This window comes from Chiloscyllium punctatum, chromosome 19 (genome assembly GCF_047496795.1).
Source record: "Chiloscyllium punctatum isolate Juve2018m chromosome 19, sChiPun1.3, whole genome shotgun sequence".
NCBI lineage: Eukaryota > Metazoa > Chordata > Chondrichthyes > Orectolobiformes > Hemiscylliidae > Chiloscyllium > Chiloscyllium punctatum.
The window spans coordinates 42,163,187-42,190,925 of NC_092757.1; the positions used below are offsets into that span (position 1 = coordinate 42,163,187).

Sequence of the window (27,739 nt, forward strand, 5' to 3'; positions counted from 1 at the left end):
CCTCTGCTCCAGCTCCACTCCGCGCGGCCTCAGTTGGAACTGCCGGGGTTTCTGGCCCCCACCGCGGCCGAGCACCAAGTGCGGGAGGCCCAGGGCCCCGGTGTGGGCGAACCCCCAGACGAACACGCGGCTCTTCCTGCGCCCTTTGCCCATGTAGCGGAAAATCGGGTCAGGGGCCTGTGCCCCCCGCAAGCCCCGGGCCTGGAGCCAGCGCCAAATGCAGGTCCTGACCGCCATGGGCGGCGTTGGTGCCGCAGGCAGCTCCTACACACGGTCACAGGTCCGGGCCGCCATCTTGGTAAAGGAGACTGTCTCCTCTCTCCTTAAACGGGCAATGTACTGCTATACCTGGTGGGGTCCACACTGATTGACATCAGCATCCGACACTGGGGAGAGAGTGGCTCAGATTCGGGGCACACACACACACACACACAAATAGGTAAGATGTGTGTCGCAGCTTTACGAAAAGCTTGAATACAGGAATAGAGTTGTACATTTAAGTCTGCCAAATGTGAGGTCATGTTGCAGCTGTACAGGACATTGGTTAGGCCACTGTTGGAATATTGTGTGCAATTCTGGTCTCCTTCCTATCGGAAAGATGTTGTGAAGCTTGAAAGGGTTCAGAAAATATTTACAAGGTTGTTGCCAGGGTTGCCCTCTCCTTCTGGACTCCCCCACCCCAGGGAAAAGGCCTTGTCGATTTACCCTATTCATGTCCCTCATGATTTTATAAATATCTATAAGGTCACCCCTCAGCCTCCGACGCTCCAGAGAAAACTGCCCCAGACCATTCAGCCTCTTCCTGTTGCTCAAACCCTCCAACCCTGGCAACAACCTCTGTGAGCAAAGAGCTTTAGTGGAAGCTGCTGGGCAGGTAGAGAAAATAATTTCGGTAAGGCAAGTAGAATATTGAAATTCATCTTACAGAGAACTGGAAGTGAGATTCCAGTTGTAGCTATGAGATCTGCTTTGATCTCAAGCCCATTGAGGTTTTATTGGTGTGTTTAAATCGATGAAAGGATACATGGAGAGAAACTACTTCCTCTGGTGGAGAAGTTCAGAATAAGAGAGTAGAATTAGAGCTAGTTAGAGCTAGTTCATTCAGAGGTGATTTCAGAAAACACTGCACAGCTACTGTCCTCTGTGGGCAGCATGGTGGCTCAGTGGTTAGCACTGTTGCCTCACAGCACCAGGGACCCAGGTTTGATTCCAGCCTCTGGCAACTGTCTGTGTGGAGTTTGCACATTCTCTCCATGTCTGCTTGGGTTTCCTCTGGGTGTTTCTTCCCACAGTCCAAAGATGTGCGGGTTAGGTGAATTGGCAAATTGCCCTTGGGGTTCAGGGATTTATAGGCTAGGTGCATTAGTCAGGGGAAATGTAGAGCAATACTGTAGGGGAATGGGTTTGGGTGGGATACTCTTCAGAGGGTTGGTGTGGACATAGAGCAGTATAGGCCCTTCAGCCCTCGATGTTGCGCAAACCTGTAAAACCAATCTGAAGCCCATCTAACCTACACAATTCCATTTTCATCCATATGTTTATCCAATTGCCATTTAAATGCCCTTAAAGTTGACGAGTCTACTACTGTTGCAAGCACGGAGCTCCACGCCTTTAAAGCTCTCTGAGTAAAGAAACACCCTGTGATATCTATCCTATATCTATCATCCCTCAATTTAAAACTATGTCCCCTCATGCTAGCCATCACAATCTGAGAAAAAAAGCTGTCACTGTCCACCCTATCTAACCCTCTGATTATCTTATACGTCTCTATTAAGTCACCTCTCAAACCTTCTTCTCTGTAACGAAAACAGCCTCAAGTCCCTCAGCCTTTCCTCATAAGACTTTCTCCCCATACCATTCAAAATCCTGGTAAATCTCCTCTTCATCTTTTCCAATGCTTGCACATCCATCCCATAATGCAGTGACCAGAACTGTACACAATACTCCAAGTGTGGCTGTACCAGAGTTTTGTACAGCTGCAATATGACCTCATGGCTCCAAAACTCAATCCCTTTACCATATGCCTTCTTAACAGCCCTATCAATCTGGGTCCAACTTTGAGGGATCTATGCACATGGATACCAAAATCTCTCTGCTCATTCACACTGTTTGGAATCATCATTTGCCCAGTAATCTGTATTCCTGTAACTCCTTCCAAAGTGAATCACCTCACACTTTTCCACATTAAACTCTATTTGCCATATCTCAGCTCAGCTCTGCAGCTTATCTATGTCCCTCTGTAACCTGCGACATCCTTTGGCACTGTCCACAACTCCACAGACCTTAGTGTCATCCGCAAATTTACTAACCCATCCTTCTATGTCCTCATCCAGGTCATTTATAAAATGATAAACAGCAGTGGCTCAAAAACAGATCTTTGTGGTACACTACTAGTAACTGAACTCCAGAATGAACCTTTCCCATCAACCACTGCCCTCTGTCTTCTTTCAGCTAGCCAATTTCTGATCCAAACCGCTAAATCACCCTCAATCTCATATCTTCATATTTTCTGCAATAGCCTACCGTTGGAAACCTCATCAAACACTTTACTGAAATCCATATACACCATAATTTATCTTCATCCACCTGTTTGGTCACCTTCTCAAAGAACTCAATAAGGTTTGTGAGGCACGACCTACCCTTCACAAAACCGTGTTGACTATCCCTAATCAAATTATTCTTTTCTAGATGATTATAAATGCTGTCACTTATAATCCTTTCCAACACTTTACCCACAACTGAAGTAAGGCTCACTGGTTGATAATTACCAGGGTTGTCTGTACTCCCCTTCTTGAACAAGGGAACATTTGCTATCCTCCAGTCTTCTGGCACTATTTCTATAGACAATGACACCATAAAGATCAAAGCCTCCATAATCTCCTCCCTAGCTTCCCAGGAAATCCCAGGTTAAATCCCATCCAGCCCAGGGGACTTATCTATTTTCAGACTCTCCAGAATTGTTAACACCTCCTCCTAATGAACCTCAATCCCATATAGTCTAATAGCCTGTATCTCAGTATTCTCCTCAACAACATTGTCTTTTTCAAGTATGAATACTGATGAAAAATACTCATTTAGTGCCTCCTATCTCCTCAGACTCCACTCACAACTTCCATCTACTGTCCTTGACTGGCCTTAATCTTACTCTCGTCATTCTTTCATTCCTGACATACCTCTGGAAAACTTTAGGGTTTTACTTGATCCTATCTGCCAAAGACTTCTCATGTACCCTCCTGGCTCTTCTCAGCTCTCTCTTTCGGTCTTTTCCAGCTAACTTGTAACTCTCAAGCGCCCTAACTGATCCTTCATGTCTCGTCTTCACATTAGCCTCCTTCTTTCTCTTAACAAGAGATTCAACTTCTTTAGTAAACCACTGTTCCCTCGCTCGACCACTTCCTCCTATTCTGATGGGTACATACTTGTCAAGGACACACAGTAGCTATTCCATCAATAAGCTCCACATTTCAATTGTGCCCATCCTATGCAGCTTCCTTCCCATCCTATGCATCTTAACTCTTGCCTAATTGCATCATTATTGCTTTTTCCCCAGCTATAAGTCTTGCCCTGCGCTGCATACCTATCCCTTTCCATCGCTAAAGTAAACATAACTGAATGGTGATCACTATCACCAATGTGCTCACCTACCTCGGTTCATTACCCAGCACCAAATCCAATGTGGCCTTGCCACTTGTTGGCGTATCTACATATTGTGTCTTGCACACATTGGACAAAAACTGACCCATCTAAGGTTCTTGAAACTACAATATTTCTAGTCAATATTTGGAAAGTTAAAGTTCCCCATAACAATGACTCTGTCACTCTTACTCCTGTCCAGAATCATCTTTGCAATGCTTTCTTCTACATCTCTGGAACTTTTCAGAGGCCTATAGTAAACTCCCAACAGAGTGACCTCTCCTTTCCCGTTTCTAACCTCAGCCCACACTACTTCAGTAGACAAGTCCTCATCAAATGTCCTTTCTGCTCTTTCTTGACTACCAATGCCACACCTCCCCCTCTTTTACCACCTTCCCTGTACTTACTGAAACTTCTAAATCTCAGAATATGCAACAACCATTCCTGTCCCTGCTCTATCCATATCTCTGAAATGGCCACAACATCGAAGTCCCAGGTACCAACTCACGCTGCAAGTTCACCCACCTTATTCCGGATGCTCTTGGCATTGAAGTATAAACACTTCAAATCAACTTCCTGCTTGCCGGTACATTCTTGCGACCTTGAAACCTGATTTATGACCTCACTACTCTACACTGGAGCTACAATTCAGGATCCCATCCCCTTGCTGAATTCGTTTAAACTTAAGACCATAAGACAAAAGTAAGGCCATTCAGCCCATCGAATCCACTCCGCCATTTAATCATGGCTGATGGGCATTTCACTTACCCGCACTCTCCCCGTAGCCCTTAATTCCTTGCGAGATCAAGAATTTATCAATCTCTGCCTTGAAGACATTTAATGTCCTGGCCTCCACTGTGCTCTAAGGCAATGAATTCCACAGGCCCACAACTCTCTGGGTGAACAAATATCTCCTCATTTCCGTTCTAAATTGACCCCATCTAATTCTAAGGCTGTGCCCATGAGTCCAAGTCTCCCGCCTAACGGAAACAACTTCCCAGTGTCCACCCTTTCTAAGCCATGCATTATCTTGTAAGTTCCTATTAGATCTCCCTTCTAAACTGTAATGAATCCCAGGATCCTCAGCCGTTCATTGTATGTTAGGCATACTGTTCCAGGGATCATCCGCTGGACATGCTCCAGTGTTAGTGTGTCCTGAGGTGTGGTGCTCCAACTTGGACACAGTATTCTAAATGGGGCCTAACTACAGCTTTATAAAGTCTCAGATGCACATCGCTGCTTTTATATTCCAACCCCCTTGAAATAAATGACAATATTACATTTGCTTTCTTAATCACAGACTCAACCTGCAAGTTAACCTTTCGAGAATCTTGGACTAGCACTCCTAGATCCCTTTGTACTTCGGCTTTATGAATTTTCTCACCGTTTAGAGAATAGTCCATGCCTGTATTCTTCTTTCCAAAGTGCAAGACCTCACATTTGCTCATGTTGAATTTCATCAGCCATTTCCTGGACCACTCTCCTAAAATGTCTAAATTTTCCTGGACCGTTCTCCTAAACTGATCTATCTCTGCACTAGGGATTCTATGAATTAAGTGTGGAGATTAAAGGGTTAAATAAATTGAGATTGAGAGTATCAAGGATTCTGTAATTAATATAGATAAAAGTTTGGCTCTTGCTCTTGAGGGAGTGCAGGCTGATTCTGGAAATGGCAGGACTAACGTACGAGGAGAGATTAAGGAGGTTAAGATTGTTTTCACCAGAGTTCAGATGAATGAGGGGGGATCTCGTACAGACTTATAAAATTCTAACATGACTAGACAGCATAGATTCAGGGAGGATGTTCCCGAAGGTGAGTGTGTGCAGAACCAGGGGCTAAATGGCCTACTTCTGTTTCTAATTCAGCTTGATTCAGATACCTAGAAAACTCATTAATGTCTGTGTCAGTATAAAACTTCAACAGAATTCGAGAGACACCACTTCCACCATGTTTTGTACTAAGATGGTCAGTAATTCAAGCAGCTTGTGTAGTACATTTATTTATACAGGCCAGAGATATTTTCAGAAATCCATTTTCTCTGACAATTCATGCAATATAAAGTGATTCAAAACTCTCTCAAATAGTTTAAATAAATAAGGCTTAACATTGAAAACAAAACTTGATGTATTTGTATATCTGAGAAAATGTAACAATTGTAGTAAAAGTCACCTAGCCAATAATGTCTGCACAAAAATATTCTGCTTAGTTGAAGAGCAGTATTTCCAGACGAGGAAAGTGTGTATAATCCACAGTAGAATCTCTCCAACCAGAGCAGCTGCAGCTTACTGTAACTAGTATTTGAATAACATCAGATTATTAACAATTGCATGTGCATTGTAAAGATGGTGGTCTCAGAAATGAATTAACATTTCTGCAAAACTCAATGTTTGGAATATCTGAGAGTTACCAAGATTCCCACAATCTATGGGAATATCCTCTCTGTGGAATCTGAATTCCATTCCTCTGTCAGCCACAAAGTACAGCCATGGCAGTTTTAAAAATATTTTTCCAATAGTAACGAAACACTGAAAGTTAGCTGGAAACATAAGCATTGCCCAGCGCTGAACCAAATGGAAGGGCATTTAGACTCTTAATATTATAGATAACAAAGAAAAGTTATATTTGGTAGCACATTTTAAACTCTCAGGACACTCGATAGCATTTTAAAATCCATTTGGTACTGAAAAGGAAACTAATATTGAATCAGCGGCAGAGATCCATCAAATTTAACATTAAGCAAAATAACAGGAATGTAGAGAACAGAGACAATTCTTCAGGAGAAGATGTTCGCCATTTCTGGTTTTGAAAGATTCTGAAGGCTTTTACAGATGCCCTAACTAAAATATTGCAAATTTCCATCAAGTTAGGATCTGTTCCTTTAAATTGGAAAATTGCATATGTAACTCCAACACTTAGGAAAGATGAGAAAGAAAAAAATGGAAGACCAGATAGTCTAACATTTGCTATCAGGAAATTGCTAAAGTACAAAAATGAAGCCTAGAGTGACTAACCCTAGACATTTCAGTTAGTCACAAAGGACTGTATTCATAAAGAGTAGATCACACCTGACTAACTTGATAACATTTTTTGAAGAGATGAATCAAATAATAAACAGGCACATTTCTTTGTTATTTATGTGAATGTCAGGTAGTCATTCCCTCTTAAGAAACTGTTAGCCACAATTGAAGCTTGTGGAATCAAAGGGGAGTTATTAGTCCATTTTTAAGAATTACAGAGTGACAGGAGACAGAAAGTCCAAAGAGTGGATTATTACTGATTGGCAGGATGTGATTAATTATGTCCTACATCTCTGTTGGGATGTCAATTACCCTGTTTTCAATAATGACTTTGCTGATGGGATTTGTTTTATTCATTTATAGAGTGTGGCATCACTGATCAAACCAGCATTTATTGCCCATCTCTTATTTGTTCAGAGGGTACCTAAGAGTGGGTCTGAAGTTATATGTAGGGCACACCAGGTAAGGATACAAACATATGAATATGGAACAAGAGTATGCCATTCAGCCCCTCAAGCTTGCTTTGCTGTTCAATAAGATCCAGTTTGAATTGATCATAATCTTATGTCCACCCTCATACTCCTGATAACCTCCCTGCTCTTGTATTCAACGTCTTGACTAATAAAGGCAAGTATCCTAATACCTCGTTAGCCACCTTACCTACCTTCAAGGGTATACTCCCTAGGGTCCTACCATTTAACATATTCCTTTGGTTTATTAACTATCTTCCAAATTAATGGAACAACCCCTGAACCAACGGAATCTTGGAAAATTAAAAGCAATGCATTGGTTTTAACTGATACTTCAGGCATCAGGCACTTCTTTTAAAACTCTAGGATAAAGTCCAATAGGATCTGAGTTTTTGTCACTTCCTACAATTTATGTAGTATTATTTTACTGGCAATTGTGATTTTCCAAAGTTCCTCCCTCCTATCCATTTCTTGATTTATTGCTGCTTCTGGGATGTTACTTGTATTCTCTCTAGTGATGAAGGGCTTATGCCTGAAACATCGACTCTCCTGCTCCTTGGTTTGCTGCCTGACATGCTGTGCTTTTCCAGTGCTGCACTTTTCAGCTCCTCGATAGTGAAGACTGATATAAAACACCTTATCAATTAATCTGCCATTTCTTTTCTATTATTAACATTCCAATCTGACTTTGGCAATCACTCACCTTGTTAACTCTCTAAATATTTAGAGAAACACTTGTTTGTTTTTATATTTCTGACTATCAATTTTTCCCTCCTTACTTATAGTTTGGTCATTTTTTGCTGTTTTTATATTCTGTCCCATCTTCTGACCTGCCACTTGTCTTTGCACAAATATTCTTTTTTTTCTTTTGATTTTATACCATCTTTAACATCTCCAATTAACCACAGTTGGTGGATCTGTAGGAATTTTGCTTACTTGTTGGAATGTGTCTATTCTGAAATATCCCACTATATCTCTGCTGACTTATTTCATTTGCCAAGTCACTTTAGCCATTTTTGCTTTCATACCTTCATGACTGCCCTTATTTGAATTTAGAAATTTAGACCTCCCTCTTCTCTCTCACACTGAATGTAAAATGTAATCATATTATGGTCGCAGACACCAAGGGAATGCCTTCACAATGAGATTGATCCTACCCTGTTACAATATGAGGATGATAGATTTCCTTCTTTAATGGATATTATTAATCCAGATGGGCTTTTACAATAATCAACAAAAGTTAAATGGTCACCACTAGACTAGTTTGTCGGAGGCTGAGGGGTGACCTTATAGAGGTTTACAAAATTATGAAGGGCATGGATAGGTTAAATAGACAAAATCTTTTCCCTGGGGTCGGGGAGTCCAGAATTGGAGGACATAGGTTTAGGGTGAGAGGGGAAAGATATAAAAGAGACCTAAGGGGCAACGTTTTCGCACAGAGGGTGGTATGTGTATGGAATGAGCTGCCAGAGGAAGTTGTAGAGGCTGATACAATTGCAACATTTAAGAGGCATTCGGATGGGTATATGAATAGGAAGGGTTTGGAGGGACATGGGCCGGGTGCTGGCAGGTGGGAATAGATTGGGTTGGGATATCTGGTCGGCATGAATGGATTGGACCAAAGGGTCTGTTTCCATGCTGAACATCTCTATGACTCTAAATTTCATTACCTATCATGGTGGGATCCAAATTCATATTTTGCAAATGTTTAGTCTGGGGTGATTGATTACTAGTGACATTACCATTATGCAATCATCTTCCACTTGATAGATAACGACATATCCAAATTTCCTGATGAACAAAGATAAACAAAATTATAAACAAATTAGATGGAAGTGTAAAATTTACAATGATACTGATAGATTAATAGCCAAAACAATGGTAAATGGTTTTCAGTGTAGGCACTTTTGCACCTAAAAAGGAGAGATTAAGAAGATTTGTAAATGGTTCAAAACTTTGGTGCAAATCCCAGAGTCATAAATGAAAATGAAGTTCAGAAAATAATCAACAGAGCTAATGGAATATGGGCCTTCAACTGTAGAGGATTAGAAAGAAAAAGATGAAATCAGATTGAAGCAGCACAAAGCCCTGGTCAGACAGCACATAGAAGAATGACAGCAGTTCTGTAAAAAGGATAAAAAAGGCTTTGGTAAGAGAGCAGCATAAGTTTACCAAAATTATACCTGCATTTCAAAGGCTAAATTATAAGGACAGATTCCACAAACTAGGATTGCGTTGCTTTTGGGCTTTAAGTGGTTGCTGTGTATGAACGAGTATAAATCAGGAAAATAAATGTACATTTAATAATGATAATACTGTAATCATGGTATCATAAATCTTCTTAAAGACCGGCCAAACAAATTTGCAGTTATATTGTGGAAGATTAGTTCATGCAATAAATTCAAGTTAGTTTTCTGGAGCAGTACAATAAAGACCCAACTGGAGAATGAGCTAGTTGGTATCAATTATTGTGCAATGAGAAAAGGAGAGTTCATAATCTATGGAAAGGGATGACCAGAACATGATGGAATTTCATGATGAGCTTAAAAGTGATTTAGCTAGGGTCTCAAATCTAAACAATACAATATATGAGGGGCAACTTGGTGAAGATAGATTTGGAAACTCCATAAGAAGATATGATGGTGGGTAACTACAGTTAATAACAGGAATTAAGGATGGTATCAGATCATAACAAAAACCTTATACTGCTGCCAAGTCTGAAGATTGGGAGGATTTTAGAATTTGGCAAAGGACAACCAAGAACTTGACAAGCACGAGAGTGTAAAAGTATACTTGAAAGAGATACAAAAGCAAATTGTGAACATGTTAATAGCTTTGTAAATAGGAATGCACCGGTGAAAGTAAATATGAATTTGTTCGAGGCTAAGACAGGTGGAATTAAATGGCAGAGACTTTAAACCATAGTAAATGGTTTTCAGTGTAGGCAACTTTGGACATAAGGAGGGATTAAGGAGATTTGTAAATAGTGCAAAACTTTGGTGCAAATCCCAAAGACATAAATGAAAACTTAGTTCAGAAAATAATCAATAGAGCTAATGTGGGCCTTGATATTTTGAAGACTAGAAACAAAGAGGTGAAATCAGATTGAAGTAACAAAAAGCCCTGGTCAGATAGCACATAGAGGAATGACAGCAGATATGAACTTTATCTGTTCTCACAAGACCAACAAAAATAATCCTGGAATCATGAGGAACCAAGGGTGTAGCTGGCACGAGGAACTTTAAAACCAGCATTAGTAGTAGTCCTGGTGAAATCAATGGAATTAAGTGGCAACATACACATCATGATTTGCATCCTTATGTGAAAGAAGTAATTGCAGAGATTGTGATGCACTGGTTATAATCTTCCAGTATGCTGTAGTTTTTAAAAGAATTGTCAGCAAAGGAGACCATTTGGTCTGTTGAAGGTCTGCATGAGGCACTCAACTGGTCCCACAACCCTGCCCTTTTCCCACAAACCCACAAGTATATTCATTTCAGATACTGATCCAATTTCTTTTTGAAAACCCTTTTTGAATTTGGCTCCACCACATTCTCAGGTAACATACTGCATTTAAGTGTTTTTTCTTCTTTTAGCCATTGATTCTTTTGCCAATCACTCTAAAACTATGCTCTCAGGTTCTTGAACCTCACTTTTAGGAATAATTTGTCTCAATGAACTCTGTCCAGAGTTTAAATGTCACATCAAAATTCGCTCCAACCCTCTCTAAAGCAGAATCGAACAAGTTTCTCTAATCTTTCCTTGTAATTAAGTCCCTCATCCCTGGATCCATTCTCATAAATGAGTCACAGAACGTTTACCACCCAGAGTGAGGCCATTCAGATCACTGAATAATTACTCTATGAAGGAGTAATTCACCTAGAGCCACTGCCCTGCCTTTATCCCATTGCCTGCATATTCTCCCATTTCAAGTAATTCTCTTTCAAGACTCCCTTTTGAAAGTCTCAACTGAATCTACCTCCACCATAATACTCAAAACAGCATATTCCAGATTTGAACCACATGCTGTGTGACATCTTTGTATTTATTGTTACTCCTGCTATTCCTTTCTCCCCAATTCCAACATACCTGTGCCACATTGCTCTAGATCCTTTCACCAATGGGAATGGTTTATTCCTATTCTTTTCCTCTCAACCTTCTCCCTTCGTAGAAGATAAATTCCAATTTATCCAAACAAACACAGAATGCTGGAGAAACTCAGCATGCCTGGCAGCATCTGTGAAAAGAGAAGTCTTCTGTGAATCTTCTTCAGTCCTGATGTGCCAGTGGACTTGAAATGTTAATTTTGTTTCCCTCTCCACAGATGCTGCCAGATTTGCAGAGTTTCTCCAGTGTTCTCTGCATTGGTTTCATATTTACAGCAGCTACGGTATTTTTCCGGTAGCTAACTTGTCCAATCTATCCACATAATTCAATCTATCCACATAACTATGAATCTTTTCTGTACCCTCTCCAAACCCTTCCCATTCCTAAGTGCAGTGCCCAAAACTGAACAATATTTCATTTGAGGTTAACCAGTATTTTAGAAAGGTTCACCATAGTGTCCTTGTCTTTATAGCCTTCACCTCATTTTTACAACCCAGCCTCCTTAACCCTTTTCAAAACTGTCAAGGTTCCTGCACCTATACCCTAGCTCTTTATTCCTGCGCTTCCCCTAGAATATTCTCTCCTTGTTCTTCCTATCAAAATAAATTGCTTCATAGTTTTCTGCATTAAATTTCACTTATCACTTGTCTGTCCATTACATCTGAAAATGTGTTGCTGGAAAAGCACAGCAGGTCAGGCAGCGTCCAAGGAGCAGGAGAATCGACGTTTCCGGCATGAGCTCTTCTTCAGGAATGGCTCATGCCCAAAACGTTGATTCTCCTGCTTCTTGGATGCTGCCTGACCTGTGCTTTTCCAGCAACACATTTTTAGCTCTGATCTCCAGCATCTGCAGTCCTCACTTTCTCCTGTCCATTACATCTACTTGGTGTTCTGGTCAATATTCATCCCCTATCAGCATAATTAAAAATAAATTATCTGGTCACTACCGCATTGTTGAGAGTGGGATATTGTTGTGCACAAATCAGAATTTTCGACATCACAATAGTGAGAGTCCTGCAAAAGTCCTTAGGAAAGATGTGGAAGCTTTGGAGAGGGTGCAGAGAAGATTTACCAGAATGTTGCCTGGAATGGAGTGTAGGTCGTACGAGGATAGGTTGAGAGTTCTCGGCCTTTTCTCGTTGGAACGGCGAAGGATGAGGGGTGACTTGATAGAGGTTTATAAGATGATCAGAGGAATAGATAGAGTAGACAGTCAGAAACTTTTTCCCCGGGTACAACAGAGTGTTACAAGGGGACATAAATTTAAGGTGAAGGGTGGAAGGTATAGGGGAGATGTCAGGGGTGGGTTCTTCACCCAGAGAGTGGTGGGGGCATGGAATGCGCTGCCCGTGGGAGTGGTAGAGTCAGATTCATTGGCGACCTTTAAGCGGCATTTGGATAGGTACATGGATGGGTGCTTAATCTAGGATAGAAGTTCGGCACAACATCGTGGGCCGAAGGGCCTGTTCTGTGCTGTATTGTTCTATTGTTCTAATAGTTGGAACATTCTGAGGTCATGAAAAGCACTATTTAAGTGCAAGACTCTTGAGCATTGTCACAACTGCCATTTCTTCATCTGGTCTCTGTAGCCTTTCTTTCAAGGAGGTATCTGTTTAGAGACTACAGTCTCTCATTTCCTCTCCCTCAGTGATTTCTGTGCATCTCTATGACTCAGACCCCTTAATCTCCAGACACTCAGGGAGATTTCTGCACACTGTTTATTGTATCTTAATCCGTTTCCCTCAGAGACATATCTGGTCACCAACTGGCATTTTGCAGTCCCATCTCACGAAGATATCTGTAGCTTGACTGCTGTATCTCAGTATCTATCGGTCAGGAATATTTCTAGACACTGAATAGTTTCTCTCATTACCCCTATTACCCCTCACTGCAGGATTTGGGGTGGAACATGTATAAAGAGGAATCTTGAGATAAATATTTTAACTGAAATAATTTAATTTCTGTCAAAAGGTTTTGATGAAAATAACTAGAGAGGATAAAAACATGAGAGTCCTGTTCACTCTATCAAATATGCTGAAATAGTTAAGAAACCAGTTAAGCATGTAGCTCTGTTAGAACACTCAATAAGCTGCTATAAGCACAGATTATACTCAACAACTTCAATTAGCAAATCAAATTTTATGATTAGAATCATTCAAAATACTTCAGATTTGGCACAAGTGTGAATTGATTAAAATGTTTCAAGCTTTGCAGTACAAGCCTGTGGTTTACTGGTTTTCACACCAACATAAAATATCCACACACCATTCTGAAGAGGAGCAGGGGAGTTCTCCCCAGTGTCCAAACCGTTTTATATTAGCCTTCTCTCTTCAGAAATTTTGCCTGACCTGCTGAGTATTTCCGGCACCTTCACATTTCAGATTTCCAACATCTGTGATGTTTTCTCGTTTATATGAAGAAGAACAGTTTTTAGCTTGTCAATCTCCCTGCACGATTACAGAGTTGTTCTTGGTTCACAGTCCTTTGGTTGATCTGCTGTTAGTCCCGTTGTGTTCACAGCATTTCCTCTGGTTCTTGGACCTTGAAATTAAACACTGCTTTGTAATCAAAAGCTAGTAATTCCAGCCTGCAATCAACTTCTCTCAGCAAGGACACCAGCCCAGCTAAGACTCATGTGGGACATTGTGAACATAAGAATCGTGTTATACATGCTTCATTTAATGGAATTTATCCAAGTTGGCAGTTGTAATATAGACCAGATATTCTTAATATTTGGATTTGTAGGCAATTTGTTTGAGATATCTCTTTACAATTGGGTGTTGCAAATTAATTTGTAAGAATTTAACAGAGGATTAGTTTACAGAAAACAATATCTCACCCTCCCATTGCATGCATCTGAAACACTCAGAAACGTTTGCCTTCTGCTATCAAATCATTTCTGACAGTAAGATTACATACCCACTCCATTACTCGGGCAGCTTATATTGGGTTGTGTTGTGTGGGACTGTGAATCTCAGACTTAACATATCACAAGCAAACACATTTCTAGCTGCAGGTTTACGTTACCTAGTTGCCAGGCACTGCAACACTGATAAAGTTCCAAAGGTATTCTCAGATTATTGGTAGCTAATTGTCTAAAGTTTTCTGTGTTTGAACAGGTTACATATCTGACACCAGCCTGTAACAGGGAAAGAATGTGTAATACCAACTGGTTAATCTGTTTAACCAATACTGGTTAGCTACAGGCTAAACTGACATGTACTGGGCTTAGCTGTCCACATGTGTGACTGACAAAATAGATCAGTGGAAAGACTGTGGAGGTTGACTGTGCTTAGGTAACATATTCTTGCATTAATCCCGCTGAGAATAGATCAAAGGCTCCTCCTGCTGTCTTTTTGCTAGGAAATTTGATCTCTCTGATCACAGTGAGGTTTGATGGGTTGAGTTCTGTTTTCATTGTAAAAGATTTCTTACAGCAGTCAGCAATTTCTCATAAAAACGATCAGTTATATAAAAATTATGGCTACACATTCAATTGAGGTGAATGTGACTTCAGAGATTTGATCTTCCAAGAGACAAGTAACGTGAGCACTCAGATCTCCAGTTTGATGGGATAAATCTCATCGAAATGTCAGTGATTCCAGTAAAACAAACAACGCTGCAGGCACTATTGGCCAATTATAATTTGCCTTCGAGATTTGACAGGTATCCATCATACAGAAAGTGCTTGCTGATGGGTGGGTCGTTGGCAGTCTGCAAGGTGGCATTTATTGAACTGAACCAGAGTGACAGGGAACATAGGGAGGCAAAAGAGAACAAATACATCCTTTGAGGTCCTGCAGAGTGTTTGCTGCTTACAGCTGATTTGCATCTAGCCCCCAAGTCGCTGTCCTTCACCCCAGTTAAAACCCCCAGGCCGGTCCTCAGGCAATGGATTGTAGTTGGGGTCTTCTTCCGGAATATCAAAAACAACTTTCCTGCCAGAGAAAACAGACCCCATTCCTGGGATTAGTTATGGAAACAACATGCAATAGTCAATAGTAAAACTTGCACATCAGGCTGGGTGTGAATTATCAGATCAGGTCACAATCTACACAGTACAGGGTGACCCTCATATCCATGGGTCCAGTTTCCATGGTTACAGTTACTTGCAGTTTACCTTCTGGAACCAGGGACTAGGGGCTGCTGGGAAGGTACGTTTCCCATTTAAATGAATGGGTTCACACCTATCCGTGGTTTTTTTAGGTCTTGGAACACATCCCCCCACAGGTATGGAGGGACTACTGTGGTTCACAACAGGAACAAAGCACAAAATCAGTCTTTGTTTCTGGAATAAACACAGCAGTATGATACACTGTACCACTCAAGATGAATAAAGGTGGCCATACCAATTGGATCAGCTCAGGGTGCCAACAAGGCAACAGTGGACTCTTCTCTCCAAACTGGCAAAGTAGGTGATGGATGGTCATTGGATTTGCCAGAAGAGAGTTATGTTGTAAACCCCAGCTCTGTCTCTGCATCAATGCTTACACACTGTGTGTTACACAAACATTGTGAGGTAGTTCTGGGGTAATAACAGGCACCTGCTGTTATACACCCAGCAAGCAAAATGGCAACCACAAGAATGCCTCTGAAAATCTAAACACCTTCAAAGGTTTCACCCACAACACGTATCAATCGCTCACCATCCAAACCTCAACCTCTGGGCCCTGCTTCCCCATGCTACCTGTATATCATTAATACAGGGGAGAGCTAGAGGAGCATGGAGTGATTGACTGTAATGAGAACAAGGAGAGGCATGTTGCAGTCACATTCAGCCTCTTTGTTAGCTCAGCTCAGGACAGTCTTGAAGGGAGGTGGGCAGTGATAATATTTCTGAAAGGGAGATTACAGTAACTCTAGAAGACCTCTTGGTGCCCTGGTTTCCTCCTACAGTACAAAGATGTTCAGGTTAGGTGGACTGGCCATGTTAAATTGCCCATAGCAAACTGGGATTAGACATGGGAAATGCAGGGTTACAGGGATAGGGTGGGGTGTTGGGGGGCGGGGATGCTCTGTATGGGATGCTCTTCGGAGGGTGCTGTGAACTTGATGGGCTGAATGGCCTACTTCCACAATTTAGAGATTCTATCATTTATCCCAAACAAGGATCACTTCAATTAAAAACAACTTACAAAATGTTCGGTGTCCTGAGCAGCCGACCCCCACCAGGTTGGTTTGGAAATACGTCTTCCAAGAAATAATAGATATGACCAACAGCGATTCCTAAAATCAAACAACAACTAGGTAAAGGTAGAAAGACAAAGTAGCTGCAGCGCGACCTTAAATGCACAATGAAGTACACTGTCAACAGGACTTGTTTCCTCCAGATTACCATCAACTTGCAATGGATTTTTCAGACCTCTTGCATTGTGGAGTCTCAGGCCTACTAACGGAAGCTATCCAATCAGGTTCACTCCCTGTTGTTTATCCACAAAGTATTAATCCAATGCACTGAATGTTTTTCTGCCTTCCTTTTAGGCTGTGCAATCCAGATGAAACAACTTGTTGCATAAAAGAATTTCTCCACATTGGAAATGGTTTTGCCTTTTCTGCTCCATCAAAACCCCTCACTTACTCTGGGTCCAAAGGTTTTATAAATACTGGATGCCTTGAGAATAAGGATCCTTAGGGCACAGTGGGGGTTCTTGGGGCATTAGAAAGAAGGCTCAAGGTTTGGCAGGACTGAGAATATGGTGCCCAACATCTAGAAACAGGAGTAGGGCTATTTGGTCCCTCAAGTATGTTCAGCCATTCATTATATTCAAGCTATTCAATGACTTAACTTCATATTACCACCTTATCCCATATATCCCAAATACCATTCATTAACAAAACTAATCTCAGATTTAAAATTAATAATTGATCCAGCATCAATTATTGGTTGTGGATGAGAATTCCAAACTTGTACACACATACAGTGTTTCCTGGATTAATTCCTAATAGATCTGGTTCAAGTGATTAGATGATGATTACTTGTCCTAGATGTCCGACGAAAAGATAGTTTCTATCTATCCTATTTAACTACCAAATCGTCCCTGCTGCCTTCTAAGTTCCAGGAAACACTGCCCTATTTTTTTTCTCACATTGTAATTTAACTTTTGGAGTCCAGGTATCACCATGGTGAATCTACACAACACTTTCCCTCAGGTCAATATTCCCTTCCTAAAATATGCTGCCCAAATCAGCTCTCTCAATCCCTGAAATGTGGTCTGACACATTTTATGGACCTCAATGGGATTGCTCACTTAAATGAAATACTTGTTAGAAATATTGCTTTGAGAGTGCAATTTCCTTTTGGTGTCAAAAGTCTTCATGGAAAAGTAAAAATTCTCTCAAATCCTCAGGCTAACTGTATAATCAACACTGTACAACAGGTGTTCGAGAAGGAAGGAACTCTATGGTAAAAAAGGCTGCATATTGATATAATTTTTGAATTTGTACTTCAAAATAGAAGCAGATGGGTGTTGGTTACTTTTGTGAAATGTTTTATTTACAATGAGAAAGGTCAGTGAGTTATTATGGGAGTGAGCTAAATCCAGCATTTGTCAAAAAGCTGTACACCTCGGTGGTGTTATTTGAAATATGCTAATACTGTTGGGTTTATGGCAGGTAGGGTAAACACTTAATGTCATTGCTTTCAGTTCAGAAGAATAGTCATAGAGATGTACAATACGGAAACAAACCCTTCAGTGCAACCCGTCCATGCTGACCAGATATCCCAACCCAATCTATTCCCACCTGCAGAATTGGGCTGAGGTGACAAAGGGAATTCAATGCAGATAAATGAGGTGGTTCACTTTGGGAAGAATAGCAAAAAGGCAGAATACTAGGTCAATAGAAACATTCTTGGTAGTGTGGATGTGCAGAGGGATCATGGTGTCCATGTACATAGACTGCTGGAAGTTGCCACCAGGTTAATATTGCCATTAAGGCATATGGTGAGTTCCAGAGCTGTAGTGTCAGGCTGCAGCTATACAAAATAGTGTGATCTCACTTGGAATATTGTGTATAGTTCTAGTCACCCCATTACATGTAGGATGTGGAAGCATTGGAAAGGTGCAGAGGAGAGTTGTCAGCATGCTGCCTGCTCTGGAGGGAAGGCCTTAAAGGTTGAGGGACTTGAGTCTGTTCTCATTGGAGAGAAGCAGGGTAACTGGATTTAGTGGAGACCTATCAGAGGATTAGATAGGGTGGACAGTTTCATCCCTTGGGATGATTACCTCTGCTTTTGAGGGGTGATGGATTTAAGCCAGATGTCAGGCAGGTTCTTTACTCTGGCAGACAGGGCATTCCATGTAGTTAACACAGCCACATTGGGAGTGGTAGAGTGGTAGAGTCAGAATCATTGGCGACCTTTAAGCGGCATTTGGATAGGTACATGGATGGGTGCTTAATCTAGGTTAGAAGTTCGGCACAACATCGTGGGCCGAAGGGCCTGTTCTGTGCTGTATTGTTCTATGTTCTATGTTCTATTCATATACCCATCTAGATGCCTTTTAAATGTTGCAATTGTACCAGCCTCCACCACTTCCTCTGGCAGCTCATTCCATACATGTACCACCCTCTGTGTGAAAAAGTTGCCCCTTAGGTCTCTTTTATATCTTTTCCCCTCTCACCCTAAATCTATGCCCTCTAGTTCTGGACTCCTCCACCCCAGGGAAAAGACATTGTCGATTTGCCCTATCCATGCCCCTCATAATTATGTAAACCTCTATAAGGTCACCCCTCAGCCGCCGACGCTCCAGGGAAAACAGCCCAGCTTGTTCAGTCTCTCCCTATAGCTCAGATCCTCCAACTTTGGCAACATCCTTGTAAATCTTTTCTGAACCCTTTCAAGTTTCACAACATCTTTCCGATAGGAAGGAGACCAGAATTGCACGCAATATTCCAACAGTGGCCTAACCAATGTCCTGTACAGCCACATGACCTCCCAGCTCCTGTACTCAATACTCTGACCAATAAAGGAAAGCATACCAAACATCTTCTTCACTATCCTATCTACCTGCGACTCCACTTTCAAGGAGCTATGAACCTGCACTCCAAGGTCTCTTTGTTCAGCAATACTCCCTAGGACCTGACCATTAAGTGTATAAGTCCTGCTAAGATTTGCTTTCCCAAAATGTATCACCTCGCATTTAGCTGAATTAAACTCCATCTGCAACTTCTCAGCCCATTGGCCCATCTGATCAAGATACTGTTGTAATCTGAGGTAACCTTCTTCGCTGTCCACTACACCTCCAATTTTGATGTCACCTGCAAACTTACTAACTGTACCTCTTATACTCACATCCAAATCATTTATGTAAATGACAAAAAGTAGAGGGCCCAGCACTGATCCTTGTGGCACTCCACTGGTCACAGGTCTCCAGTCTGAAAAACAACCCTCCACCACCACCCTCTGTCTCCTACCTTTGAGCCAGTTCTGTATCCAAATGGCTAGTTCTCCCTGTATTCCATGAGATCTAGCCTTGCTAGAATCGAGCAAGTTTAAAAAAAATTTAATTCAGAAAATGCCAAACTTGAATGCAGATGCAAGTTTAGTTTCTTTCCTAGGAGTTCCTTGTGACAAATCATTCTGTAGAAGAGTTATAGAACAAAGAAAAGTACGGCACAGGAAGAGGGCCTTTAGCCCTCCAAGCTTGTGCTGGTCATTGTGCCCTAAATAAACTAAAAAACAAACCTTCTGCCCTTATTCGGTCCATATCCCTCTAATCATGTAACCATCCAGATGCCTCTTAAATCTTTCCTGCTTCCATCACCTTTCTGACAGTGCATTCCAGGCTCTTCCCAATCTCTGCATGAGAAACTTCCCTCGCACGTTTCCCTTCAACTTACCCCCTCTCACCTTGAACCGGTGTCCCCTTAGAATTGAAACTCCAACCCTGGGAAAAAGCCTCTGACTATCCAACCTATCTATGCCTCTCATCATTGTGTAGACCTCTGAGGTCTCCTCTCAGCCGCCGTCTTTCCAGTGAAAACAATCTCAGTCTTTTTAACCTCTCCTCATAGCCAATGCTCTCAAGACCAGGCAACATCCTGATGAACTTTCTCTGCACTCTCTCCAGAGCCTCCACGTCCTTCTGGTAGTGCAGTTACCAAAACTGCACACAATACTCCCGGCCTAACAAGGGCTGCAACATGGTTTGCCAATCTTTTGTCCTCCATGCCCAGGCTGATGAAGGCAAACATGCCACATGCCTTCTGAATCACCTTGGCCACCTGGGTTACCACTTTTAGGGAACTGTGGACCTGCATGCCCAGATCTGTCTGTATGTTAATGTTCCTAAGGGTTTACAGTATAATTCATACCGAAATTTTATCCTAAAGTTTAGTTCATGAAACTTCCAAATCAGGAGAATTTGGTTAGAAATCTGCACGTTATTAGAACTAAAATAATTTCAATTCTCAGATTTGTGAAACATTTATGTCAATAAATAGAAACTTAAAGAGCTGAGATAATGGTGTAATTTCTCTGGACTTTAAAGTGTCTACAATGGACAGTAGTAGTGGGAAAAAGGTTGAAATTTAGCTGTGCTGTGTTCTTAGTGGCTCAGTGGTTAGCAGTGCTGCCTTACAGGACCAGGGAACCAGATTTGATTCCACCTTCAGGCAATTGTCTGTGTGGAGCTTGCGTATTCTCCATGTGTCTGTGTGGGTTTCTGCCGAGTGCTCTGGTTTCCTCTCTCAGTCTACAGATGTGCAGGTTAGATGGATTAACAATGCTATATTGACCATAGTGTCCATGGATGTGCTAGCTAGGTGAGTTAGCCTTGGGAAGCAGGATTACAGGGGGTGGGTATGGCAGGATGGTCTTGGGAGGGTTGGTGTGGACTTGATGGGCCGAATGAATAAAGAAATTACAGCCTTGGCCCTCCAAGGCTGCGCCGATCCAGATCCCCTATCTAAACCTGTCGCCTATTTTCTAAGGATCTGTATCCCTCTGCTCCCTGCCCATTCATGTATTTGTCTCTGCCCGCCTCTACCAGCTCTGCTGGCAACACGTTCCAAGCATCCACCACCCTTTACATAAAAAACTTTCCACGCATATCTCCCTTAAACTTCCCCCTCTCACTTTGAACTCGTGATCCCTAGTAATGGAGTCCCCCACTCTGGGAAACAACTATCCGTCCTGTCTATACCTCTCATGATTTTGTAGACCTCAATCAGGTGCCCCCTCCAATCTTTGTCTTTCTGATGAAAATAATCCTAATCTACTCGAACTCTCTTCATAGCTTGCACTCTCCACACCAGGCAACATCCTGGTGAACCTCCTCTGCACCCCCTCCAAAGCATCCACATCCTTTTGAGCATGTGATGACCAGAACTGTACACAGTATTGCAAATGTGGCCGAACCAAAGTCCTATGCAACTATAACATGATCTGCCAACTCTTGAACTCAATACCCCGTCCGATGAAGGAAAGCATGCCATATGTTTTCTTGACCACTCGATCTACCTGCATTGCCAACTTCAGGGAACAATGGATCTGAACACCCAAAATGGCCTGCTTCCACATGATAGGGATTCTATGATTCTAGCTGGAACTTGCTAATTGTCATCTACATTTAGATAGTTTGTATTTTTAATTATTCTTTTATGTAATAACATTCTATTGTGCTATGAAAGAAAGTCTAAACCTCAAGAGGATATGTCTCTGTGACTAACCACCATGTTCATTAACCAAACAGATAAAAACATCTTTCGTCAACACATACACAAAATACCAAAGTACTGCAGATGCTGGAAATCAGGAACAAAAACAGAAATTGCTGGATAAGGTCAGCAGGTCTGACAGTATCTGTGGACAGAAATCAAAGTCAATTTTCAGATCCTAGTGACTCTTCTTCAGAACTGATGGTAGCTGAGAAAAGATTAATACTTACACAGAAGATGGTGTGGGGAGAGGGGACAGAATAAACAATAAGTGAAGATTGAGCCCAAAGAGAGAGAAAAACAGACAAAGGAACAGTTAAAAGTCAAGCATGAAAATGAATAGCTGCTAATGGGGGCTATTGGTAGCTGGCAATGGGCTGTGTGTGGTAGCAGCCCACATGAAGACAAGACTGGGTGTGTGCGGGTTTGGGTAAGGACATGTCCTCAAGCTCTAAAATAGTTGAACTCGCTATTGAATCCAAAAGGGTACAGAGTTCCCAAAAAGGAAATGAGATGCTGATCTTTCAGTTTGTGCTCAGCTTTGCTTGAGTACTGTAGTAAGCTTGAGCTAGAGATGTTGGCAAGGGGACATGGTAATGTTTTGAAGTAGCAAAATATGATCCATCAAGCTAGGTTTAATTCTAGGATCTGACTTGTATTACCATCAGCTGGGATCATAACTAGCATTAGTAATTAGTATAACTAATTCTGCTGTACAAGGTGGTCAGATCCACGTGTGTAGTGATTTCAAAACAGGAAGTCAACGTGGACAAACCGATCATGGTGCGCAGAATATCGGAGTGGCTGTGCAAATTAAATGTGAGATCAGAAGCATGATCTCCAGGGATTGTGTTCCCAAGTCAGTACAAGACAGGTAAATATGTAGCTAGAAAGATGCTGGTGTAGGGAAGGATTTGCATTGCTGGGACACTGGAAACATGATTAGACAATCAGACTGGGCACAGGTGACCTGTACTGGATGGATCTGCACAAGACTGCCATCATTTTCCTATCTGTCTGAATAACTAAAGATATGCTGGAAATATAAATGAACTGATAAAACAGAAAGTAAAGGAAGTGGATCTGTAAGGTTTGAGACTTTTGCTTGTCCGGGATTTTTATTCTTGTTATGCTATTTGTGTTTCTAGTCAGCCTATTAATGGTTAATTCTGGATTAGTAGTGCTGGAAGAGCACAGCAGTTCAGGCAGCATCCAAGTAGCTTCGAAATCGATGTTTCGGGTGAAAGCCCTTCATCAGGAATAAAGGCAGTGAGCCTGAAGCATGGAGAGATAAGCTAGAGGAGGGTGGGGGTGGGGAGAAAGTAGCATAGAGTACAATGGGTGAGTGAGGGAGGGGATGAAGGTGATAGGTCAAGGAGGAGAGGGTGGAGTGGATAGGTGGAAAAGAAGATAGGCAGGTAGGACAAGTCCGGAGCTTCAGGGCAGAGGAAATGACCTGGGAGTTGCAGTGGGAGAGGGACTCCCTGAGATTCTTGTAGAGAGAGGAGGAAAACTTCTTCAAGGCAGGCATCCTTGCAAGAGGATTCGCAGTAGGGTTAAAATCAACAAGGTAAAAACAATGACTGCAGATGCTGGAAACCAAATACTGGATTAGTGGTGCTGGAAGAGGACAGCAGTTCAGGCAGCATCCAAGTAGCTTCGAAATCGACGTTTTGGGCAAAAGCCCTTCATCAGGAATAAAGGCAGTGAGCCTGAAGCATGGAGAGATAAACTAGAGGTGGGGGTGGGGAGAAAGTAGCATAGAGTACAATGGGTAATGTCCAGGGGTATATTATCTTCCAACAATATTAAAGTCAGCAGATGATGGTCAAATGATTAATAGGCTACTTAAAAGAAAGATAATTGTAAGCAGATTTACAGGTCAATGTAATTTCTAATCAATAGGAAGTATGTGAGCAGGATACAATTCAGAATTGATTTGAATGCAGAATCGTTAACCACACCAAATTTCCAGTTTCCTTTCCAAATTATACCATGAAATGATCAGACCATATCACATGTACATTCAGGTTATAGTCCAACAGGTTTAATTGGAAGCACACTAGCCTTCGGAGCGACGCTCCTTCATCAGGTGATAGTGGAGGGCTCGATCGTAACACAGAATTTATAGCAAAAATTTACAGTGTGATGTAACTGAAATTATACATTGAAAAATTGATTGTGTTAAGCCTTTCATCTGTTAGAATACAGTGATAGTTTCACTTCTTTCATGTGTAAATCACAAAACCCTTTATTTTTAAAGTTGCATTCTCGGGTTAGCTGTTAACAATGGTGATAGCTAGAACTTGATTGATTCTAAATATCATGGCACAGACAGAGAACACAGGGGGCCAACACCTTCAACATATTGTCTAGCTATCACACTGCAAATTACGATCGAGCCCTCCACTATCACCTGATGAAGGAGCGTCGCTCCGAAAGCTAGTGTGCTTCCAATTAAACCTGTTGGACTATAACCTGGTGTTGTGTGATTTTTAACTTTATACACCCCAGTCCAACACTGGCATCTCCAAAACATGTACATTCAGATACAGGGACATTCAAAAAATACCACTTACACACTGTTTAATGCTTTTCCTTGACACAACATTGCTTCCTTACCTAACAAATCCACTATGATTGAATTCCCAAGCAACAATGAGAAGCCCATTAGTACCCAGGGCAGGAATGGAGCCTGAAAATTAAGGAGCCCAAAGAAGTTCATCCTGACGTAAGGATTTCGCCTGCTCCATATATAGACGAGCATTATAGTAAAGGCCTGACCCAGGAACACTAGATTGACAAACAAGCCAAAGATCTGACATAAAGTTAAGGAGGAAAAAAGTCAAACATTTTCAACAGGATTAGCAGATTTCTGCCTGTGTCAAAGAAGGTTAGGTGGGGTGAATAAAAGGAGTGGACTGAGAAGAACAAGAACAAGAGAACAGGTGCATGGATGACAATTAGGGGAAAGTCACAGGACGGAGAGAACAGGGAGAGGTTGCCCCTCATTACCCATTTCAGTAAGGCACCATGATCTACCCGATGTAAATAAAGCTTAGGTTTAATAATTTACTGTGCTCTTTGATTGCTTGCGATTTTCCCCTGTGTTCAAGCTGTCCTGTTTGGATCAAAATGCTCAATGAGGCAACTCCACCAGAAAAAGTAACAATGGAATATTTTAAGCACTAAAGCAAATGATGAAGACATATACATCAGTCACTGCCAGATGTGACAGTGCCATGGGGCAAGGTGGAATCTATGAGAACTATAGAAACATATTACAGGCATACATGATTTATGAACATCCAACTTACAAAACTGATTAATGGAATCCCATATGGGATATATTAATAATAACTTTAAAGATATGACATATACTTCACAGTACTTATGAACGGCCATTTTACAGTGTCCTGCTTTGTGTTTTGACTTGCGTACAAGTCCACTTCTGAATGGACTCAAGAATGGAACCAGTTCACAACCTGGAGATTGCCTGCATGAGGAGAATAATGGATTAAAAATAAAAGCACAGCAGACCAAGGCCAGTTATTAAGATCAATGAACAATGGGTGTAAAGAGGTATGAAAGTCCTCAGTGTGATTCAAGTTTGTGTTGAATTAATTGATCTTCACCAGGAGCCTGTGGGAAGCTATCATTGGATGGGATAAGGGTATTAGTGACAGTGGAAGCCAGTGAGTTCTGTGGCAAAGTGTTGATGTTATTGAGTGACAGCTATATGCTTGTTAAAATATAATTAATTAATTTACTGATCTTTGAAAATAGTTTGATAACATATATACTAAAGAAAAAGCTGAAGGATACAGTCATCAAAAATCCACCAAAGAGAAACATAAAGACAAAGTCTGCAGTTCGACCCCTGAATGACCCTTCTTCAAGCATCCGGCAATATCGATATCTGCAGTAATGGTTAAGAAAACACAAGGTGTATCAAAGTAAAAATTATGAAAGCAAAAAAATGTTTTTGGAGGGAATAAACACTCTCCTTAAACCTGATTTCTTTACCTGTTGCAAATGCAATTTGTAAACAGACATCTTTTCTGTCATTAACAATCATCAATCAGTTTGATTCTTACGCAAAAAGCAGTTTTTAAAAATTTCTACATGTAATTTCAATAGCTGTCAAAAGGATACAGGAATATCATATTAAACAAAAAATTAAATCCCACTGTACCAAAAAACAGGAAATTTGTAATTAATCTCCAAACCTACAAGAAAAGAAAACACGGGTTAATGTTACAGTCTGGAAATCCATTTCAATTCCTTTACGCGTCATTTTTTAAATTCCTCGCTCCTCTCGACAGTACTCAGCTAAATCACAGCACTGACACTCAGTGTATTGAAGGAAGGAGGAAATTGGAACAGTGAAGGTTCTTTGGGAATGTCAACATCACTGTCATAATCCCAGTCAACATCCCAATAACATCGACTAATAAGGAGTGAACACCAGAAACTTTGGATGGGGCAGAGAAAGCAAGGACTGGGTGTCACCAACAACTGTCAATAAAAATGACATGAGAAACAAAACAGACTAAGGAGGACATCTGAAGGACATAATTGTGTGTGAGCACTACGTTTTCAGGTTCACAATAACTATCTCAAAGGACAGAGTTCCTGATGATGTTTCCTGTGATGTTTCGGCAGCTGCTGAATGCAGGTTGGGGAATCAGTCACTTGTGGCCAATGATGTATCCCAGCACTGAGATACTACTGCAGGCAGGCGAGCAAGGATACACACTAAAGGGGACAGGGTGAGAAATGAACAAATAACTTACTAAAGACACCATAGCAATTGATAAAAATCAGCTCTTGGAGCGTGTCAAGCTCCTGGGAGTGGTCATCCACAACAAGCTTTCTTTGACTCTTCATGTGGACACACTGGTTACAAAGGCCCAACAGCGTCTCTTCTTCCTCAGGCAGCTGAGGAAATTTGGCATGACGGCGAATACCCTTGCCAACTTTTACAGGTGCACCATCACGAGCATTCTGTCTGGATGTTTCACTTTCTGGTATGGCAACTGTACCATTCAAGATCGAAGACAATTACAGAGAGTGTGAACTCCACCTGGACAATCACAAAGGCCAATGTCCCATCAATAGAATCCATCTACCAGGCCCGCTGTCAAAGAAAGGCCACCCTGGCAATGTTTTTCCACAACCTCTACCATCGGAGAGAAGGTATAGAAGCCTGATCACACGCACCAGCCCGTTTCGCAACGGTTTCTACCCTACTGTTGTTAGAATACTAAATGGACTCACAAACACTTAACATTCAGCTTTACCTGTGTTTTTGTTTTTGCTGCTGTTTACCTATTATTTACTTATCTATGCTATTTAACTTTGTGATCTGCCTGTAGTACTCGTAAGACAAAGCTTTTTGCTGTGCCTCGGTACACGTGACAATAAATTTAATTCACATAGCCATTTTAGATTTCTACTGTTCAACTTACAATTCACAAAGCCATGACAGCCTGTGTAATTCAGCATTTTCTGACGTTATCAGAACATTATAAGGGGAATAATTGTGGCTGAACTGGAAATATTAGGAATAGTGAGTATATACAATCCATGCAGTGTTATGCATTAATCTAATAAACACACTTACTTGGTAGTGTTTAAATATAAGCTCGGGATTGAAGTACAGCTGGAATGGTGTGATTATTTCTAATTGCTGAAAGAAAGTAAACAAGACATTAGACATTAGACATTAGACATTTACTTTACAAAACAAAGATGAAAATTGCACTTCATAGCACCTTTCCTACATTATCCTAAAACAATTTACAACAAATGATGTACTTTTGAAATGCGGTCTTAAAGCCCACCCACAATAC

The 27,739-nt window shown here is 41.3% G+C and overlaps 2 protein-coding genes and 1 long non-coding RNA gene across 4 annotated transcripts in view; 1 reads left to right on the forward strand and 2 right to left on the reverse strand.

Moving 5' to 3' along the window:
• rcc1l (RCC1 like) overlaps positions 1 to 298 on the reverse strand; it is a 58,612-nt gene extending 58,314 nt beyond the window's left edge. For both annotated transcript variants that reach the window (XR_011963272.1, XM_072589257.1), the window contains exon 1: positions 1 to 298. Coding sequence is in view for 1 of the 2 variants with exons in the window: in XM_072589257.1 (XP_072445358.1) it covers positions 1 to 237 (237 nt within the window). In the remaining variant the exon portion in view is untranslated.
• Positions 290 to 25,716, forward strand: LOC140491288 (uncharacterized). The gene is made up of 3 exons (XR_011963273.1): positions 290 to 439; positions 7,015 to 7,113; positions 25,297 to 25,716. It is a non-coding gene; the product is annotated as an uncharacterized lncRNA (long non-coding RNA).
• derl2 (derlin 2) overlaps positions 13,348 to 27,739 on the reverse strand; it is a 21,519-nt gene continuing 7,127 nt past the window's right edge. The window contains exons 2-7 of the mRNA XM_072589259.1: positions 27,511 to 27,576; positions 26,040 to 26,113; positions 25,710 to 25,803; positions 24,507 to 24,702; positions 16,364 to 16,454; positions 13,348 to 15,166 (exon numbers count right to left, since the gene is read on the reverse strand). Of these exons, the coding sequence (XP_072445360.1) occupies positions 15,061 to 15,166; positions 16,364 to 16,454; positions 24,507 to 24,702; positions 25,710 to 25,803; positions 26,040 to 26,113; positions 27,511 to 27,576 (627 nt within the window). The 3' untranslated portion in view covers positions 13,348 to 15,060. The remainder of the gene's footprint in view (positions 15,167 to 16,363; positions 16,455 to 24,506; positions 24,703 to 25,709; positions 25,804 to 26,039; positions 26,114 to 27,510; positions 27,577 to 27,739) is intronic.